This window comes from Ascaphus truei, chromosome 4, assembly GCF_040206685.1.
Source record: "Ascaphus truei isolate aAscTru1 chromosome 4, aAscTru1.hap1, whole genome shotgun sequence".
Taxonomy (NCBI): domain Eukaryota; kingdom Metazoa; phylum Chordata; class Amphibia; order Anura; family Ascaphidae; genus Ascaphus; species Ascaphus truei.
In genome coordinates this window covers 169,232,491-169,253,817 of record NC_134486.1, presented here as the reverse complement: position 1 = coordinate 169,253,817, position 21,327 = coordinate 169,232,491, and the positions used below count along the sequence as shown (strand labels likewise).

Below are 21,327 nucleotides of genomic sequence, written 5' to 3'. Positions count from 1 at the left end.
GATCAGAAGCCAGGAGAGGAATTTCATGAGGGGAGATGCTGAGACAGATCTAGGAAAGAGTAGAGTGATTCTGGCAGTAGTGTTTAGGATAGATTGTAGGGGAGACAGGTGAGAGGCAGGAAGGCCGGACAGCAGGAAGTTACAGTAATCAAGACGGGAGAGAATGAGGGCCTGAGTCAGAGTTTTAGCAGTCGAGCAACAGAGGAAAGGGCGTATCTTTGTGATATTGCGGAGGAAAAAGCGACAGGTTTTAGAAATGTTTTGAATGTGAGGGGCGAATGTGAGGAGGAGTCGAGTGTGACCCCTAGGCAGCGTGCTTCGGCTACTGGGTGAATGATCGTAGTTCCAACAGTAATGTGGAAGGAGGTAGTAGGGCCAGGTTTGGGAGGAAGTATGAGGAGCTCTGTTTTAGCCATGTTGAGTTTAAGGCGACGGAGGGCCATCCAGGATGATATAGCAGAGAGTTTTGCAACTTCTTCTGGAAGTATGCATGGTACATCATTCATGGTTTATTTTCACACATTGTCTGTTAGTTAAAACAGGGTATAATCTGTGTTCTCATACAATTTCATGTTCTGTGTTCTCGTACAATTTCATGTCCTCAACGCATTTATGATAAGCACACTGTCTTTTATTGTTAATCCATCATCTTGTTTGAATGCAGTGATATGATTGGGAAGAAGCAAAAGTCGCTGCTTTGTCTTATTTAAGCTTTTATTATCTTCGATAATCTTCTTCACTGTATCGCAGTAAAATTTTGTTACATCTTCCATTATATTTTTGCGGATTATCTTACACAAATATGCATATTCAATTCTTGTTCTTGCATGTTGGAATTGTTTTATTTCATGTTGTCTCCTCTGTAGTTGAATGTGCAGAAAGCAATTACTATCTTCATAAATTCGTCATAATTGTTTGTTAAAGCGTCCCCATATATTTTGTGTAAAATTAAATCATTTTTCAATTCTAGATTAAATTCTCTGCTATTGTTCATGAGGTTATTGATGTTGATTGGTTTTGTCTTCTTTTTAAACAGTTTTCGTCTTTCCTTCTTCGGATTCAGATGTAATTTGCAGCTAACCAATCTGTGATCACTCCTTCTGTCAAAACTATTAAGCATTTTGCAGTCTTTAATCACGTGTTTCTTGTCAGCTAGGAAATAAGCAATTTCATTCTTGATCCCATTGGGTCGATTCCATGTCCATTTTCTATTTGGATTCTTCTTGAACTATGAATTCATGATGTAAAAGTTTTCACATTGTGCAAATTCTACCAATCTGTCTCCACGTTCATTCCTTTTACTTTATACTTACCAACTGATGCTTAATCTTTCTGCTGGGCACCCACCCATCTTTGCATTGAAATCTCCCATAAATAACTTGAGGTGATACTTTCCTTTGTTGCTAAAGTGGTTGATTTCTTAGTAAAAAGATTCCCCTTCATAGCCTGTGTGACGTGATGCTGGGGCATACGCTTGGAAACCTGTATGTCTTTGTCAACTGAATGAGGATTGTGGCTTCTCTTTCTCATTAGCTTTCATACTCCACAGTTGTTCTCGTGTTAATGATGAAGCTTACTACACAAATTCCTCCATTTTTTTACTTCTGTAATAGAATAGGTGACTGCATTTGAGCTGAATGCAGCCTTCATCTTTTATTCGTACTTTAGTAAAGCCAGGAATATCCCATTTCATCTTTTCAACTTTGTCTTCCAGTTCATGCAGCACTGCTTCACTGGAGAGATTCCGGCAGTTGCCGGTTGTCAGATTTAGGTTTGAATGACAGCTTTTGTTTAACTTCTGGGGATTCTTAGCACTTTTTGCCTTCATGCCTTGTTCCTTAATGCTGTCAGGCCCAGGGACAATCCAGCCTCTGGAAAATGAGGGCCATTGATTTTCAGTAACTTCCATATTTGGTGGTTGTGGCCTTACCGTTCTTGGCAGCCATCCTTATTTGAATGTATATAAATACCTTTCCAACTTTATGCCAAGTATATTTTTCAAGTTTTCATAGTATGGTTAAACCTACCTACACAAGTGCCACTATACTGCTGCGGCACAGTTTATTCGAGCATTTGCCCGTTCTGTGCCGCAGCAGTAGCCTGGCGCGCGCCCGAGTGTGACGGGCGCGCGCCGAAGCAGCGGAAGAGCGCCCTCCGATCGGGGCGCTCTCCCTACCGCTGCCGGGTCCGCCGGGTCCCCCGGAACCCCCTGCCGCTGTCCCGCGATCGCGGGACACCAGGGCTCCCTCGGGGAGCCCCTGGACACGCGTGCAGGGGGCGCACGCTCCCGATGACGCGTGACCGCGCGTCTATGACGCGCGGCACGCCGAGGGGCGGCCACTAGCAAGCCGGGAGATTTCCCGGCTTGCGGTACCGACCACACTTCAATAAAGTGTGTCGGTAGTGTACTTCTTCTTGAACACCTATTGCCAACTTCCCATCACATAGAGATGTTAGATAAGCATTTGAGAGAAGAACACCATTTATATACAGTATGTTACAAGATATATAAATACAAAAATAGACATAAACCTGGCGCATGTGTAAATACAGTGAAATGATGTGAAATGATATTAAAGTCCAAATATACAGACTATTGTTCCCAATCTTGAGTGGTCATCTGGTGATATATGGTATCAAAATCACAGTTCACAGAGCAAAGAGTGAACAGTCCTCCTCACGATATATTCAACCTGCAGATGTATGACATAGAGCAGAGAAACAGGACATTGCGCAGTATATCTAGTTGCCAAATGTGCCCTTATGATCAAAGCTCAATGAAATGCCTACTTACTAGAAGTAGATAGGATGCATGCAGGGGAGAGAATCTGTACTTGGAGCCTTCTGAGTCCTGGTCGCCTCTGGTGTAACACGAACCCCTCGTGGTATCCTCTGCTTCCGTGGACGTCAGGCAGGTCTCCCTTTCAGGAACGTAGTTTCCTGGATCTGCTTCAGGGTTCCTTCAGCCTCTTATTTCCTCCAGTGGGGACAAAAGAGGGAAAGGATTGCGCAATAATAAAAAACTTTAATGACGCCTACCTCTAACAAATAAAATACTCACAAAAGACGGTGAGTGTAAAAACAAAGAAGTGCCCGACCCAGCACAACCCAAACGCCGCACTCAGTCTTTGAATGTCCTCCTCGGTGCCGCGTGTACCTCGCGGGATTCCGGCGCGGTTTGGATGACGTCACCGTCTCCTCTTCAATGACTAGCAGCTTGAGTGTGTCGGGCAGTACCTCTTAGGCTCCTCACTACGCGTTTCGTGATGGGGAACGTCACTTCGTCAGGGGATTGTGGAGCCTCATCAATCCCGTGTGCAATATATAGCCCCAGTTTAACCCCTCGTATACAGGAGCCACTTTGGGCCAAAAAGTAACAGGGTGATTCCACTTGCTGATAATTACCATCAGATGGGTATGAGCTTAATCACCTCTGAAGCGACTCCCTGACTCAATTAGGATTCATGGGATCACTTGATGCAAATACAGTAAAAATGTATAAAACCATGTATAAAAACATATGAAATTACATTGGATGAGAAAATAAATGATTGGTTCCAGTGCATCAAAGGAATGATGCTAAATCAAAATCGATGTTTAACCCTTTCGGGGAGAGGGTCTTGAGAGTATAGATCCAGAAGGTTTCTTGCTGTGAAACCCTCTGTAGTCTATCACCCCCTCTGATACCCACCTTGGGGCAATCTATGCCGATACATGTGAGCCCCTCTGGTGATTGATTATGGTGCAATTTAAAATGGTTGGAAACACTGTGTGTTTCCAAACCATTTTTAATATTGTACACATGTTCGACAAATCTTCGTTTCAGTGGTCTCCCCGTCCTGCCCACATATTGTAATTTACAGGGACATTCTAAAAGGTAAATACAGAAATTAGATTTGCAATTAATAAATGAACGGATTTCAAAACTTTTACCGGTTACATTGGATTTGAATTCTTTACATTTTGATCCATAACTACAACCAATGCACTTCTTACAGGGAAAATAACCTTTAAGTTCTTTTAAACACATTGTTTGTCCCAATCCTTGATGTTTCTTAGGGCAACTAGGGGCCAGCTGGGATTTTAAGTTTTGAGCTTTTTTATACACAATTTGCGGTTTGTCAGGTAATATGGATTGTAGAATAGGATCTCTTTGTAGGATCCCCCAGTGTTTATTAAACACTTTGGATATCTCCCTAGACATACCGTTAAATTGTGTGATGAAAGGGAGAAATACTTTATTTGCATTAGCAGCTACTTTTTTAACCGGATGGATCAAGGAAGCCCTTTCTGTGTTGTTAGCTTGCTCAATAGCATTTTTAACAACTTTCCCATTGTATTTCCTATCTTTAAACTTATTACCCACGTCCTCAATTTGTTCCTTATACACTTCCAATTGTGAACAGTTTCTTTTTACCCTAAGCGCTTGTAATTTTGGGATATTTTTTAACCAATGGGGATGGTGGTGGCTGGATGCCAAGACATAGGAGTTGGCATTCACCTCTTTGTAATAAGTTTTTGTGTGTATCTCATTATTAACAGTGTAGAGGGTTAGATCCAGGAAGTTTATAGACTGTGGACTAGTACTAAACGTGAATTGTATATTATAGTCGTTTGTATTAAGATGTTCTTTGAAGGCCTCTAAATCTTCTTTAGTGCCCTTCCAGACGCATAGCACATCATCGATGTAGCGTTTCCAGAGTACCAGGTTTGCACCATATGGGTTGTGGTTAAGGATGTAATTTTCTTCCCACATGCCCATAAAAATGTTAGCATAACTTGGTGCAAACCTGGTACCCATCGCGGTGCCACACGTCTGGAGGTAATAGCAGCCATCATGAGAGAAATAATTGTGGGTGAGTATATACCTGATGGCTTCTATAATGAATATTTTAACTGAAGATTCCATGTTGGTATCTTTATTCAAAACCCACTCTATGGCCTTCAGACCCTTTTCATGGTCTATAATAGTGTAAAGGGACACCACGTCGCATGTGACCCAAATCAGATCTTCTTCCCATGTTAGATCTTCAATGGTTCGTAACACATGCGACGTGTCCTTGAGATGTGATGGTATTTCTACCACATACTTCTGTAATAGATGATCCACAAATTGAGATAGGTTGGATGTTAGGGACCCTACCCCTGAGATGATAGGTCTACCTGGGGGTTTCAAGGGATTTTTGTGGATCTTCGGGATAAAATAGAAGAGTGGTGTTTTAGGTTGTTCTATCAATAAGGACTCCAACTCTTTTTTACTGATAATACCCGTATCATACCCTTTTGCCAGCCATTCAGATAACTGAATACCATATTCCTTTGTGGGGTTATTTTTAAGTGTTTGATAGGTTTCCCCATCACTTAATATTCGTTGGGATTCTTCCTGATAGTAGTCCCTGTTCATGACTACTATCCCACCACCTTTATCAGCTGGCTTGATCACTATCTGATGATTATTTGATAATGATTTTACTGCTTCCTTCTCATTTGTGGTCATATTTTGTTTTTTACATTTGAAGTCTTGGCTCAAGTTTTCTAAGTCTCCTATGACCATGTCCGCAAAGGTGTCTATAAACTTCCCTTTACACATCTTAGGGTAAAATGTTGAACTTTTCTTAAATGCAGTCAATGGGGACTTCACTGCGTTTGTACTTGCTGTGTCCATGTTAACAGCTCTAGTGACTGCATCTTTGATAAAATACTTCTTTAGTGTTAACTTCCTAACATATTTATGTACATCAATAAATGTTTTAAACATGTTAGGTCCCTGGACTTGAGCAAAAGTGAGTCCCTTTTCTAATACTTTTGTCTCAACATCTGAAAGTTTGTGATCACTAAGATTAAAGATATTCTGTTTTTTTACCAATCTCTGCCTGCATTTGTTCTTTTTCTGTTTTCTTGTTCCTCCTCTCTTTCCTCTGAGACGTCTGCTCGTGATCTTTTTCTTTCTAACTCCCTGGGTCCTTGCCACTCTCTCCTGCTCTCTCTCCTGGCTTCGTAAAAGGGCTTGTGACCTCTGCGTTGCTCTAAAAAAAGGAGGAACAAATCTTTTATTACTTTCTCCATCTCTATCTTCTCTTTCATTTGATCTCCATAGTGGTGATCTCTCCCTATATTTTCTACAAGTTTGATCTCCCTCAGATGTCTGTGATCTAAATGATTCATATCTTGTATGACTGTTTTCTGGGTTCTTCAGATCTTTTGTATCTTTTTTATCTGTCTTTGTCTCATTCTTCTTACTTTGAGCATGTTTAGAATTGGAGTTTTTATGAGACACTTTACTTGTTTTAATTACCGGTGGTGCTGTATTAATTACTCCTTCTACATTATCTGTTGGGACTGTCACCTGTTCTCTTTTCCAGTTACGTTGTTTATTTTCGTGATAATCTTTTTTGTCTCTTGCAAATTTAATTTGCTTATTCAATTTGGTTTCTCTATCCAATTTTTCTATTCTTAAAATCACTTTGTCCTCTAGTTCCTTATATTCCTTTAGTTCCATAAAGGGTTCCAGATTCTCCTTAATCTGATTAATCTCACTGTCAATGATCTCCAAAGTAGAGGCTCTTTGTTTGATCACTACAGTAACTGTATGAGATTAACCGAACATTGGTCCAGATAGAAATTCCACTCCTCCATGAAACTTTCTTTATCTTTATCTAACGTGGGGACTTTTAAAACTCTTAAGCCCCTTGGGATTCTCTTGCACTCCAGATATTTTTTAAGAGCGTAAGAGTCCCAAGTTTGCTTAACTTCCTGATGTAATAGTTTCTCTAATTTTGAGAACTGCGTTTCTAGATTTTCTATTTCCAGATCCATACAGTCTGGATTTTCATCAAAGACCCCATCAAAATTGCCACCTCTAAGTGCTCTATTAGTGAAAAGAGCCATACTAATGACAAAGGTGAAAAGGGTATTATGTGAGGTGAGCAGCTGTACAGTGGGAGATAACAACAATAAAAATACAAAATATACTGTGACAAGCGCTATACCTAAATTAAAACTATGCAGTGCATATGTGAATTAATAAGTGCAGTGCACAACTAAAGCAGCCTGGTAATCTACTGAGGAATATCCCAAAATAAACCTCAAAACAAGAATATAAATACAAAAATAGACATAAACCTGGCGCATGTGTAAATACAGTGAAATGATGTGAAATGATATTAAAGTCCAAATATACAGACTATTGTTCCCAATCTTGAGTGGTCATCTGGTGATATATGGTATCAAAATCACAGTTCACAGAGCAAAGAGTGAACAGTCCTCCTCACGATATATTCAACCTGCAGATGTATGACATAGAGCAGAGAAACAGGACATTGCGCAGTAAATCTAGTTGCCAAATGTGCCCTTATGATCAAAGCTCAATGAAATGCCTACTTACTAGAAGTAGATAGGATGCATGCAGGGGAGAGAATTTGTACTTGGAGCCTTCTGAGTCCTGGTCGCCTCCGGTGTAACACGAAACCCTCGTGGTATCCTCTGCTTCCGTGGACGTCAGGCAGGTCTCCCTTTCAGGAACGTAGTTTCCTGGATCTGCTTCAGGGTTCCTTCAGCCTCTTATTTCCTCCAGTGGGGACACTGAAGCAGATCCAGGAAACTACGTTCCTGAAAGGGAGATATGAGAGGAAATCCGGTCTGTGCACGAGTTCCGGAAGACCCCCCTGCTGTTAACTGCATCCTCGCATTACCATCTTACCAGCTGGAACAGAATCCACAAGAGACAACCAAATATTCTGGAGGACGATCTGTGGAGTCTGGAGACACCTCCTCTCTATGCCATTATTTATTGGCCGCTTGTTAGATTTCAATCTCTTTTTAATTTGTTGTTAATAAACAGTGTTATACTATGTTTCCCTTCTCTTCCCTATTTTGAGGTATCATCAAGAGGTCCCCCCATCCCCATTTGAAGATTTGTTGTTCAAATGTAAGTGTGTTCCCTATAGAACTTCATACGTTTATTATTGTCTCTTAACCACATAAGGATTGTGAAGAACTGCTCACCTATTATACCGTAGGTCCATAAAACGTTAGGTGCAAAGAGGTATGAGGTCAATATTAGAAAGAGTGAACAAAGAAGTTCAAATGGTACCCCTATAACTGCACTCTAAACCAATGGTGTATGTTTCTAGGGCTATAAGGTTAAGAATCCCCTATACCTGAAACTAAAATCGAAAACGGCGCAAAAAACAAAAAAGTTTTAATACATCTTTAAATTTAATAATTACACTCAAATGGATAAAATATGGCTATGAACTGACCCCTCGGAGGAGCGAAGGGAGTCAAAGATAGGGATAATAGTAAAGCTAGTAATCTCCTATGGAACATATAAGGGAGGTTAACCCCATAGACTCCTGCGTGTTATTTAGGACATATGATGCTCATGAACTAAACACATAGTATCAAATGCATACTGCGTAGGCAAAAATAAGGTAGCTGTATCAGACTTAGTAGTACACAATGTTGACAGCACTACACAGATAAATATAAGTATCGCACTGTATATAGTAACGTGGTGTTAAATGGTCTATGCTCATAACCAAATAGCAACTCCTGGGACTGTGTCACTTTCAAAGGTGTTATCCCTTCCCTCAGACTCGTATAGATACAAGTGTTGCAATCAGTGTAACAAGCCTGTAACAGAAAAGCGTTGTATATTATTATTATTACTATTATTACTATGTATGCTCACTGTGGAGCTTAATAAAGTTTTTTGAATTTTCCAAGCGTTGGTTGTGTGGAGTGCTGTGACCACGGTTACCAAATCCTCCCTTTTACACGTCATTTCCGGATAGGAGCACGCCGACACCACGAGGAGCAGAGATGGCCACCGGAGCGTTCTTGTAGCTACAGTGCAGAACGGGTGTCGTGAGTACACAATAATACATGCAGTTATGTTTTAGGCAGTTGTGAGGCTACTTGGCACCGCACTGTGATTTACTTTGGGGTCTTTTCTTTGAAGAGGCTCCGCTGTATCTCTATGGATTGACCAGCCCACTGCCTGCATTATCACTGCTTTCCTCACTAATGACTGTATGGCTTATATATCAGTGGTGTCAGCTCCAAGCTTTATGGGACACATGCAGATTCAATAGTGCTGCGGTTCAGGAGACTCGGTACTCAACGGGTTAATACCCAAGTGTTGTTTTTTTTTTTTTTTTTTTTTTTAATAATTATTTGAGTTTGTTATATGTAAATTTGGAATGTATACTGTTATCAAGTATTAGTCAGAAATGTTTTTCTTGCGTAAAGTTCCTAAATATAGTCAGTATAATAATTCAATATATCTGAGCAGGGAGTTTAAACTATGGGGATCTGCAAATCATTTACTAATGAATCAGACAGATTGTGTAATTTCTCCATTGTCAAAAATCAACTAAAAAAAATGCCCATATTAAAGACCATCATTTTTTACATCTCGACATAACCCAAGCTTTAACATAACAATGTAAAAAAAACAAAAAATCATAAGGTCAAAACCCACTGATTTAATTTACAATTTTATTTCACATTGTGTATGTTTTATGTATTTAATTTGAGTAAACTTGAATGCAGATTGCTGGGAAACATCAATAAAGTATATTTATGCCAGGGTGCCAAAGGTAGAACACAATGATCATAAAACGATTCATTAGATTGGTGGGGAAAAACATAGTACCCTTTCCCATAAATAAATAAATAAATAAATAAATAAATGTATGTACAGTATTTGAAGCACATGGAAATACATGGAGGAGCAGTATAGGAAGCACATGGAGGTACAGTATATGACGCACATGGGAGGTGCTGTAAGGAATCACATGGAGTTACAGTATAGGAACCACATGGAGGTACAGCATATAAAGAATATGGATGTACTGCACTGTATTATTTTATTTATTTATTTATAAAATGTTTTACCAGGAAGTAATACATTGAGAGTTACCTCTCGTTTTCAAGTATGTCCTGGACATAGTTAATATGACAAATAATACATGGTTACAAATACAGTTACATAAATGAACAGGGTATACATTATATACTGTACAATAGATTGCATGCACAGTTAGAGAAGATGTATATTATAAGCTTATGTAACAGTTACAGACCAGATTAAAATGTGAGACAGCCTTAGTTTTGAAAGAACTTAGACTGGCGAATGTGAGAGTCTCCAGTATGTTTTTCCAGTTTTGGGGTGCACGGTAAGAGAAGGAGGTGCGGCCGGATACTTTGTTGAGCCTTGGGACCATGAACAGTCTTTTGGAGTCTGATCTCAGATGATAAGTGCTGCATGTGGTAGGGGTGAGGAGCTTGTTCACATAGATAGCTTGACCAGAAAGTATTTGAAGGCAAGACAGAAAAGGTGAACTTTGCGCCTAGACTCGAGTGATGACCAATCTAGTTCTTTGAGCATTTCGCAGTGATGTGTGTTGTAGTTGCATTGGAGAACGAAATGACAAATTGAATTGTAGAGGGTGTCAAGTTTGCTAAGGTGGGTTTGGGGCATATAAAGCACATGGAAATACAGTATAGGAAGTACATGCAGGAGCGGTACAGGAAGCACATGGAGGTACAGTATATGAAGAACATGGAGGTACAGTATATGAAGAACATGGAGGTACAGTATAGGAAGTACATGTTGGTACAGTATACTAAGCACATGGAGGTACAGTATAGGAAGCATATGGAGGTACACTATAGGAAGAACATAATGTACAATATTGGAAGCACTTGAAGGTACCGTATGGGAAGCACAATGAGATACTGTATAGAATCAGAAGCCCATGGAGGTATAATTATTAAGTACATGGAGATACAGTATATGAAGCATATGGAGATACAGTATATGAAGATCATGAAGGCACAGTATATGAAACACATTGAGGTACAGTATAGGAAGCATATGGAGATACAGTATATCAAGCAAATGGAGATACATTATATGCCACCACAGAACTGGCAGAAAAACTTTCTTGTGAAAGTTGGTGTCAAGATGCTTTCTAAGTAAGATATTCATAATTGATGCTTTTGATGAATTTCAAAAATCCTCCAACTTTCACATATTTCTACTTCTTATCTCCTCTCAATCACATACGCTGATAAAGGTAAAGCAAAATAAGTTCACAATAACGAGATACTAATATAGTTCCCAGGCATAATGAATTCCAGACTCAAACACCTCATATGATGCATGTCTATGCCGTCTAGAGAACATAAACAATAACATATATTTAAAAAGTTGACAAAAAACAGAATAACTATTTGAATTACTCTTCACTTTGCTGGAGATTGATACAGCTCACCAGATACTTGATATCACATGTGCTGAAAGGATCATTTGAATTCTTTATGGTATCACAGGTCTAATTTGAGTTAATTTAGGCTGTAGTTGAAAACAAAAGTACATACTAATGTATCTTTCAGGTAGCGCACATATAGTAAAAGTAAGCTATTCAAAATTAAATTACCATGCAAACCGCAACTTGCCTCTTGCAATGTTACATATATTTCCATAAACTCTTCTTGATACCGTAACCGGTTGAGATAACTTTTTTAATAGAGCAGGCTTTATTATTTAAGTTACAATTCCCATTTCCCAAGGCCTTAGTGTATCTTCAAACTGCAATATTGTTGCTTTCATTTTTATCTAGAATATGGGCAAACTACTAATGTACCATATGCAAACCAGCCAAAAAATATTAATGATCTCTATGCTGAAAATTGTGCTTTAACAGTTCAGGCAAGGAGCAGTGCAGATTCATAGTAGTATAATGCTCATGGTCATACCAAACTAACCTTACCCACTTGCAGTGCAAATATGACGATGTTACTCTGTATTTCTCAGATGGGAAATAAACCTTACAAACCGATCTCCCGTATACAGTATATTTTCTCAATTGGATGGACCAAAAGCAGGGAGCCCTGACAAAGTATCATCTCATAATTCAATACATTTGAACTTTATTACTACATTTTTTGTTGCTTCCGCTAAAATTTCTAACGTCATCTGTAAAAATGTGTGCGTTGTTCATCTAGGATCTTGTCATCCTGTTAAAAAATCCACCCAGGTTAGAACAGATGTAGAAGATTTAATTGCTCCTGCTGATACCATATCACACTATAACGCAGAATATCCCACTTTAATGCAATAAACTTTACTACATCTGTATATACTAAGGATGGACACGGTCCAAATTGAATTTTTGTCAAACCAAAACACGAAAATATTTTACAACCAAAACAAAAATCAAAACATAATTTTTTTTTAGCTCTTGACATTTTGACAATAAATATCATGTGATATTTGTAGCAACCGGACATCCACTGACAATGCGCATTGAAACCTGTTGAGAAGTTTCTTGATCGATTTTAAGGATGCATGAATACATTTCTCTTTTATGCTATTCAGCACAGTTGTCACAGCCTAGTGGAAAAATTCTGAAATCCTTTGTGATGTACTCATGAGGAAACAATTTTTTTACTGTCTGAGAAATACAGAGTGCCGCCCTATCTTTGTCCTACATGTGGGTAAGGTATGTTTCAATATAATCAATAACAATTAAACTGGTATCATGTTAGTAAAAATAGTAATTTTAAATTAGCCAATTTTACTGCATGTAATGTTACAATATAATCATTGTGTCAGTACGAGTTTAAATTATTGTGATAACGAAATATCTATCCATTTGTTCATCTGTTGTACAGATGTAGCCAGACTGTCGCCAGAGCCGGACGAAGAAAAGCAAAATGCTGTTGCTCCATAAAAGCTATGGCTCTCTGTGTGTGGGGGGAGGGTGGTGGTAACTTTTTTGTTTTTGATGGATCCCCCATGGAGAGATTTCCTGCTGCCGGGTGATGTTACACTGGCTACTTCTGTAGGCCTGTAAAAAAGATTGAAAATAATTTGGAACTTAAAAAAATACACTGCTCCCTCATTATTCCTGTGGATTGTGCAGAGGAGTTTTCCATTTACGTTCAAGACCCTTCCTGTTTGTATGTTGATCTAGAATGGGAGCTTAACCTAGGGGTATCACTGATTGCCACTAAAAGTGAAATAAAATGTATAGATTGAAAGTATGTAGACGATACACAGGTTATGAGCTGTAAGCCTCAAAGAAAACCTTACATTCTTGAAATATCCTCTGTGCATCACAGAGAGAGGTGATAAACATATGTACATTTTACATGTTATTTATCAGTATGGTATTGTCCCTACCTTTAGTGCACTAAGCACAGCTGTGAAAATATTCAGCTGCACAGCCTGCTGGCGAACTCCTTTAGCTTGCTTGACACATTCAGCAAAATGATCCAACATTTGCAGCCTGTAATAAACACAAAAACCCAACAGCAACTTGTTGCAATGGGTCTTACACAGCAAAATTCGACACTAAACAGACCATTCTTTTCATATCCATCATTTATTATTACTACCCGTAGGCACAATGAGAAAGCAGGAATTGCAGCAGCAGCTGAACAAAATGGCCAAGTAATGAAAAAGGAGACCACATTATACAGATGAAGCAACAGTAATTGTTTCCCGGCACCGGGGCAAGCTGAAGTTGTGCGTACCACCTCGTCACCAGTCGATTACATCAGGGGGAGTGACGGCGCCTGTGCATTGGAGTGGAAACCTCACAGCTGTGTCTGTAGTTGCATCAACTCCAATGCACAGGCCCCGTCACGCCCCCTAACTTAATCGACTGGTGACTAGGTGGTCTGAATCGACAGAGCATGCTGTGTGACCAGAGACTACTTACCATCCGAACAAGCGGCGTTAGCCGACATGGAGCAGATTGCTGTATTGGGATGTTGCTCACAGTGCGATTTTACTCTGCCAGATTGTAAGTGGCATTTTATTTTTGGGTAGTAAACCTTTTTTTTACAGTACTTCACCATATTGTGCTATTATTAATTTTCAGGACCGGTTTTCTTCTCTGTTCATTGAATTGGACATTCACCTCTGATTTCGACCTAGTAGTCGAAGATAGTCTTCATTTTCCCTTTTTACTATTTATTTAGTATGTATATCTTTTTCCTAGTTATTTGCGCTTCTGTCATTTCTCTTTATATTTCTCTCTTGAGGATCTTGTGGGACCTTAGATAATAAGCAGCACCTACTAGGAGCACTATTACATGTTATATTATTCTCACGTGTAATTTGGAGGTGTTACAGGTGTGCACACCAATTCTTTTGAGAAATATATATATATATTTAGTAACTGGGCTTTGTTTTATAAATGCCAATGTTAAGAGTTACATAGCTGAACGCAAAGTAGGAGCAAATTTGAACGTGTCAACATTGCAGGAAAAAAAAAACTGCAAAAGGTATTGTTTAAAAACAAAACAAAAACACAGAACATTAAAATAAAACAATATTAAAATTCAACGGCAAGAGAGATTTTTTTTTGAAATACAACAAGAAATTATGTTTTTAAATTGATGCTCTAAATGTTCTTCCAGAACGGAGAATAGGCCTGATCTCCCCCCCTGCTCGCGCCCCCCCACCCTCCTCCCACTCGGCTCCGGCATCAAATGACGAAGCAGAGTCATGTGACGTCATGTTGCCATAGCAACACAACGTCACGTGACCCCACAGCGTCATTTGACGCCGGGTTGCCATCGAGTCATATTGCTGGAAGCCAAATCAAGGTAAGGGAATTTACAGAGGCCTTGTGCGGCCCCCTAGCATTTAATTTAAATGCATTCGGGGAAGCACTGGGCCTGTGTAAACACGACGTCCCCCCTAGGGGGCGCACCCCCCAGTTTGCGCACCCCTGGTTTAGAGCTTGAACTAGCATCACATTTTGCTAGGACGTCTCCTTTGCAGAAACTCTGCCTTCAGTAACACTCACCTGAAAGTGACCCAGTTGCTTTAGCAACTGCTTCCCAATTTGCTGCCGCAAATTGAAATGCCACACTGACCTGTGCTTGGATGACACGTGAGGGAACACCACCCCAAAGAGAGCCACAGAAGCATCGATCACAGACACTCCTAGCGGGAGGGGGCCAGGCCAGCTTCTCCGGCTGGGATGCGCAGATATATTGAGGAAGGGTCATGTTCTAAAGCCCCACTTCCAGATGCACTGTTGGGCTGGAGCTGCACAACATGCAAATATCAATTAATAAAAGCAGCAACAGAATAAAACATCTGTGTCACAATCCCCCATAAACCCTCTCTGCCCCCTCCCCCCCCTTGAAGGTTGCGAGTACTGTACCAACCAATGAGAAAACAATTCTCTGGTCTTAAGATGGAAGCTGTACAGCCAACTGGGAAAAATAAGACTGACCTTACAAGAAACAAGCCAAAGACAAGTCTTAGGCCTTGTCCAGGGTGGCGCTGAGCGGGCGCTCCCGCTGGCCGCGATGAAACACATTGCTGCAATGTGTGTGGCCAGCGTGAGCGAGCGTGGCGCTTACCTGCTTGGCGAGACAACCAAATTTGATATAGCTGCTCACTGATGCGTCACGTGAGCAGCTCGCCCAATGAGGGCGAAAGAATAGGAATAATTATAAAGAATTCTAAAATACGAACGCTGAAAGGGGGATGACCCAATCTGGTCTGTTCCATCACAGGGGTAAAATAACCAGAATTATACATGCCCACTGAGTCAAATGACAAACTGGGAAACTGGAAATGTAAGCAGAGATAAGGGTAGTAAACCCCATCATACACTTCCAGCGACAGTGCCTTTTCACAATAAGCTTACAAAAATAATTTAACACTCATTTCGGTACGATTGTTTTGTGAAGGCATCACCCAGCTTTAACTTGGTTCGTTCAATTTGGGACCACACTGATCATGCAACAATCAAGATCATTCGCTACCTTTTGTAGGGGGAGGGGAGGGGGGGTGAGAAATATTGTTTGTCACTCCACATCAATCCCATACCTGATCTTCAATGGATTTGTGGTCAGTCTCCTGCAGCCACGAGCCAAGCAGCACACTGTCATCATAGTGACACAGAGAGCGGAGGAGGGATGTGGTGGTATTGGAAGAGTTGTCGGTTAAGGTGAACTCTGCCACTAGCTCACGAAGAAGCACGTTGAAGTTTCCTATACAAAAGAATGGATATTTAGGTATACATGAATATTTAGAAGAGATAAGAAAACTGTTAATAAATTAAAACAAAATACCATTGCAGATACAAATTAGAGGCTCATTCTATGTTCCTATCACACAGGATGTGAGAACTGGGGGGGGGGGGGGGGAGAGGAGAGGGGTAGGGACCTTTATTCGTGAATACCAAGGTCAAAAACAAGAAGTTGAGAATGACAATTCCAATACGAGAATCTTGTCACATTTTATTGTTTCTTCCTGAGGCTCAAAAACATTGTTGTTCCCAGTTAAGATCCTGGAGCTAGAAGTCCACCAAGTTTTCTATATCAACTTAGCCATTCATAAAAAAAGAGAACATTAAGAGGTTATCTTTACCTTCATACGTCTTGGGGGGCAACAAAGCCAAAATGTCATACAGCCTCAGACGGACCATTGCAGCACTTGCCTTTAGATGTGTCCCATGTGCTTTAATTACAGAAAGGATGCTATAGAGTTAAATCAAGAGGGGAAATAAAAAGTTTGCATTAAACACAATAAATGATTTCAGAAGGACAGTTTATACCGAACCAGGCTCTCTTATTGCAACTACAAATAAAAAAAAATCTAAACTATCTTGAATAGTCAACAGGTTTATTAGATGTTTGAGCACAGCTTCAACAGTTTCATTCATTGGTTCGTAACTCTGTCTTCAAGGCACAGTAGCTGGACCAAGCTTCCAGTAGCATCAGATTATATTCTAATAATATTTACACCAAATTCATTCAGATGTGACTGGCACAATCGGGTTAAAAAAAAACAAAACAAAAAAAAACAGTGTACTGGTCCCTTGGAGCAGCTGTTCCAGGGACCATACAGCGGTGGCAAGTGTGAGCAGGTGGTTTCTTTGGCGTCTCAGATTGCTAATCTGAAGAGGCAATTTGCAACATTGAGGGCCATTGACAATCTTTAACAGAGTTTAGTGCTCACAAAGCAAGCCCTAGCTGGGACTAGTGTTGCAGATGGTGGAGCTGTGAGTGAGGAACAGGTAGGTAGCTGGGTAACAGAAGAAGAAGCAGGGGCAATAGGGAGAGGCAGGCCAGTTCTGAGTTGACAGATCCCAATAGATTTGCCAGATTGAGTGAAGATATTAGGTGTGTCATGGCAGGAATGGCAAGGCTGGGGAGACCGATTCCTTTAGCAGCCTGGGGAATTGTTCATCCAGCACAGAGGACAGGATACTCAGAACAAAAATGTCTTTGGTGGTAGGTGACTCCATTATTAAGAGGGTAGGTAGAAATCTGTTGTTGTGCACACATGAACAGAACCAACTAGTCTTCCGCATGGCAGAAAACTAGTTAGTAAATATATCTGTTGTATCTGTGGTTCCTTAGGGATACAGTATGGCTGTGAACTACTGGTTTAACCTAACCCATTTTTTCCAAACGCCTAAAAACACTTTGCAGGACACACAGTACGAACAAGAATACTTTTCTCTTCTAACCAATTATATGCGGATGTGGCAAAATAATATATTCTATAAAATAATAGTGGAGCACACCTGTGTGCCTCTGGTAACACATGTGTATTGTGACCACATATCAGATGTAAACAAACATTGGTGACATCACAGTATTATCAGCCACACAGGTCATTTCAAAACTACTTTTGTCATTTAGAAAAGAATAGAAGGGGGAAAAAAAATGACACTAACTTGTGATTGGTGCCAATAATTTAATTAAAATAATCTCCTAAAAGCTTTTTTCACCCAGTTTAGTAGTGTGAATAGACCTATATTTTCCGATAGCAATGTAACTTCAGTTTCAGGGACAATATATATTTGGAATGGTCTGCAGTTCAAAAATTGCTCATTAATATATTTACTTTATAATGTTACAGGCGGTGATCAATAAAAACAGAATGGTATATTCTATATTCAAGCAGTGTGAGAGGGTAGCATTTATAATAAAATGCAATCTAGTCCAGGGGGGCGCAAACTTTTTTCCCTTGCGCCCCCGACGGCTGTCCCCTCACTCCCGCGTCCCCCCCAACCCCAACTTACCCGCGCTCCGGCGTAATGACGTCACGTTGCCATAGCAACGTGACGTCACATGACCACGCAGCGTCATTTTGACGCCGCGTTGCCATGGCGCTGCAGGGAGGAAGCCGCCGGAGCCACGGTAAGTTAGGTTTACAGAGGCCCTGCAGCTCCCCCGGCACTTAATTTAAGTGCCTTCGGGAAGCGCGCGGGGCCTCTGTAAACCCCGCGCCCCCCGTCGGCAGTGTCGCGCCCCCCCTGGGGGTCGCGCCCCACAGTTTGCGCACCGCTGATCTAGTCAGTAGTTCTGACATCAGTGAAACACTCCACTATTTGGAAAACAGAGTTTCATTAGCTTGTTACACTGAAGTATAGATGCAGCGGCCGTTATTCGAACAAATCTCGAAATGGATTTCGAGATCTCACCGTGATCCGCACAAGTTTTGCCGGGCAGACTATAATGGCCCATCGGATTAACACAGCAGGGGTCCCTGCTGTGTGAGTCCTACCAGGGTCTGCCTTTCTGTAATAGACGCACAGTAAGAGATAGGCTGAATCAGTCACACTCACAGTGCGCGCCTCTCACAGGCGATCGCGGGGGGTTTATTTAATTTTAAACATTACAGTAATGTAGCAGGGGGTCTCTGGAGCTGAACCGCATTGATTTCAAGTCCGGGGACACCCTACTTCCCAAGATACAGGCCCCGTTATGGGGTGCCGGTATCTCTTATGCATGTAAATGTCTCGCGTCACGTGATCGGGACATTTCCATGCATAGGAGATACCGGCACCCTATAACGGGGCCTGTATCTCGGGAAGCAGGGGATCCCCGGACTTGAAACCAATGCGTTTCAGCTCCGGAGACCCCCTGCTACGATACTGTAATGTTTAAAATTAAATAAACCCCCCGTGATCGCCTATGAGAGGTGCGCAGTTAGTGACTGATTCAGCCTCTTACTGCGCGTCTATTACAGAGAGGCAGATCCCGGCAGGATTCACACAGCAGGGACCCCTGCTGTGTTTATCCGATGGGCCGTTTGCAGCGGCAAAACTTGTGAATATATCGCAGCCTACACGCGGCACAACACAAAATGTACCCAGGTAAATGTTCGGATAATGGCCGCTGCATCTGTAGTAGTTACCAACTATTTGTCTTTTCCACCAAATTTCCCTGGTTCCAATTACAAGCACGCAAAAAAATAAATACAAATTCAATGGTGCAGGTTCCTGATTTAAATGAGATTTAGATGTAAAGACTAATTAAACTGCATAACTTAAGCATTTTATGCAGCCATGCCCCAATTACTTACTGTGACATCATGGTCATGGCACATTCAATGGGTGTCATCAACTTCCTGATCACATCCTCAGTGAGCAGCTCAGGGCAGTGAGCAACAAAACTCTGCATAGCTTGAAAAAAAGTCAATGTTTCATCAAAATATATTAACATAGATGATTCATGATTTAGTCTGCTGTACAAATGGAAAACATTTAATTAATGGCATTTATAGATCCAACTGAAACATTACTGAAATTAAAAAAACGTGTGTATAATACACAAAACAATGTGTATACTATACATTTATACACACATATATACATACATATACACATATATATATACACATATATATATATATATATATATATATATATATACACATACAGGCATACCCCGCTTTAACATACGCAATGGGACCGGAGCATGTATGTAAAGTGAAAATGTACTTAAAGTGAAGCACTATTTTTTTTCCACTTTACGATGCATGTACTGTTCTGCAGACATCATATATATGCATAACTAATGTCAATAATGCATTTGTAACCAAAATAAATACAGTAGGCTTTATAGAAAGAAAATCTTTAATGTCAGCTAATTTTTTCTTACTAGTGCCCCCACAAAATACATACTAAAAAAACCCATCCCTCTAAATACATGTAACCCCACCCCGCCAATACAGTACATATTAAAAATGCCCCCGCCAATACATATTAAAAATGCCCCCGCCAATACATTTTTAAAAGACCCACACCGCCTCAATACATTTTTAAAAGACCCCCCCCCCTATAAATATTTTTAAAAAATCAGGCCGCACGGGTAAAATCATATCTCCTCCAGCACCCCTCATATCACCCTCCCCTGCATCTCCCTCATATCACCCCCCCCCCTGCATCTCCCTCATATCACCCCCCCTGCATCTCCCTCATATCACCTCCCCCTGCATCTCCCTCATATCACCTCCCCTGCATCTCCCTCATATCACCTCCCCCTGCATCTCCCTCATATCACCTCCCCCTGCATCTCCCTCATATCACCTCCCCCTGCATCTCCCTCATATCACCTCCCCCTGCATCTCCCTCATATCACCTCCCCCTGCATCTCCCTCATATCACCTAACCCTGCATCTCCCTCATATCACCTCCCCCTGCATCTCCCTCATATCACCCCCCCTGCATCTCCCTCATATCAACCCCCCCCTGCATCTCCCTCATATTACCACCCTCATATCATCCCCCCTGCATCTCCCTCATATCACCCCCCCTGCATCTCCCTCATATCAACCCCCCCCTGCATCTCCCTCATATTACCACCCTCATATCATCCCCCCTGCATCTCCCTCATATCACCCCCCCTGCATCTCCCTCATATCACCCCCCCTGCATCTCCCTCATATCACTTCCCACCTGCATCTCCCTCACATCACCCCCCACCTGCATGTACCTCACATCACCCCCCACTTGCATGTCCCTCACATCACCCCCCACCTGCATGTCCCTCACACATCACCCCCCACCTGCATGTACCTCACATCACCACCCACCTGCATGTCCCTTACATCACCCCCCACCTGCATGTCCCTCACACATCACCCCCCACCTGCATGTCTCACATCCCCCCCCCACCTGCATGTACCTCACATCACCCCCCACCTGCATGTCCCTCACACATCACCCCCAACTGCATGTCTCACATCCCCCCCTCACCCACCTGCACGTACCTCACATCACCCCCCACCTGCATGTCCCTCACACATCACCCCCACCTGCATGTCTCACATCCCCCCCCACCTGCATGTACCTCACATCACCCCCCACTTGCATGTCCCTCACATCACCCCCCCCCGATGTCCCTCACATCACCCCCCCACCCCATGTCCCTCATATCACCCCCCCATGTCCCTCAATATCACACCACCCCCTGCATGTCCCTCTTCCCTTTCTTTCCCTACCTCAAGCAGCGTGCAGGTTGCGGGCGGCAGAAGCATGGCAGTCAGAG

At 41.5% G+C, this 21,327-nt stretch overlaps 1 protein-coding gene across 2 annotated transcripts; it reads right to left on the bottom strand.

Annotated features, from left to right (window-relative positions):
* Positions 1 to 2,464: 2,464 nt before the first annotated feature.
* LOC142493143 (uncharacterized) lies at positions 2,465 to 14,968 on the bottom strand. Of its 2 annotated transcripts, none has more exons than XR_012801017.1 (3): positions 13,196 to 14,968; positions 2,795 to 12,860; positions 2,465 to 2,693 (listed from the first exon to the last, which is right to left on the bottom strand). XR_012801017.1 is itself a non-coding variant. In XM_075596695.1 (3 exons), exon 3 carries the CDS (start codon positions 6,497 to 6,499, stop codon positions 3,566 to 3,568), a length of 2,934 nt encoding a protein of 977 aa, XP_075452810.1. In that variant the 5' UTR covers positions 6,500 to 12,860; positions 13,196 to 13,301; positions 14,902 to 14,945; the 3' UTR covers positions 2,465 to 3,565. The 2 variants fall into 2 exon arrangements, 1 of the variants encoding a protein (XP_075452810.1); XM_075596695.1 differs by having other exon boundaries at positions 2,465 to 12,860; positions 13,196 to 13,301; positions 14,902 to 14,945.
* Between the last annotated feature and the right edge of the window lie 6,359 nt (positions 14,969 to 21,327).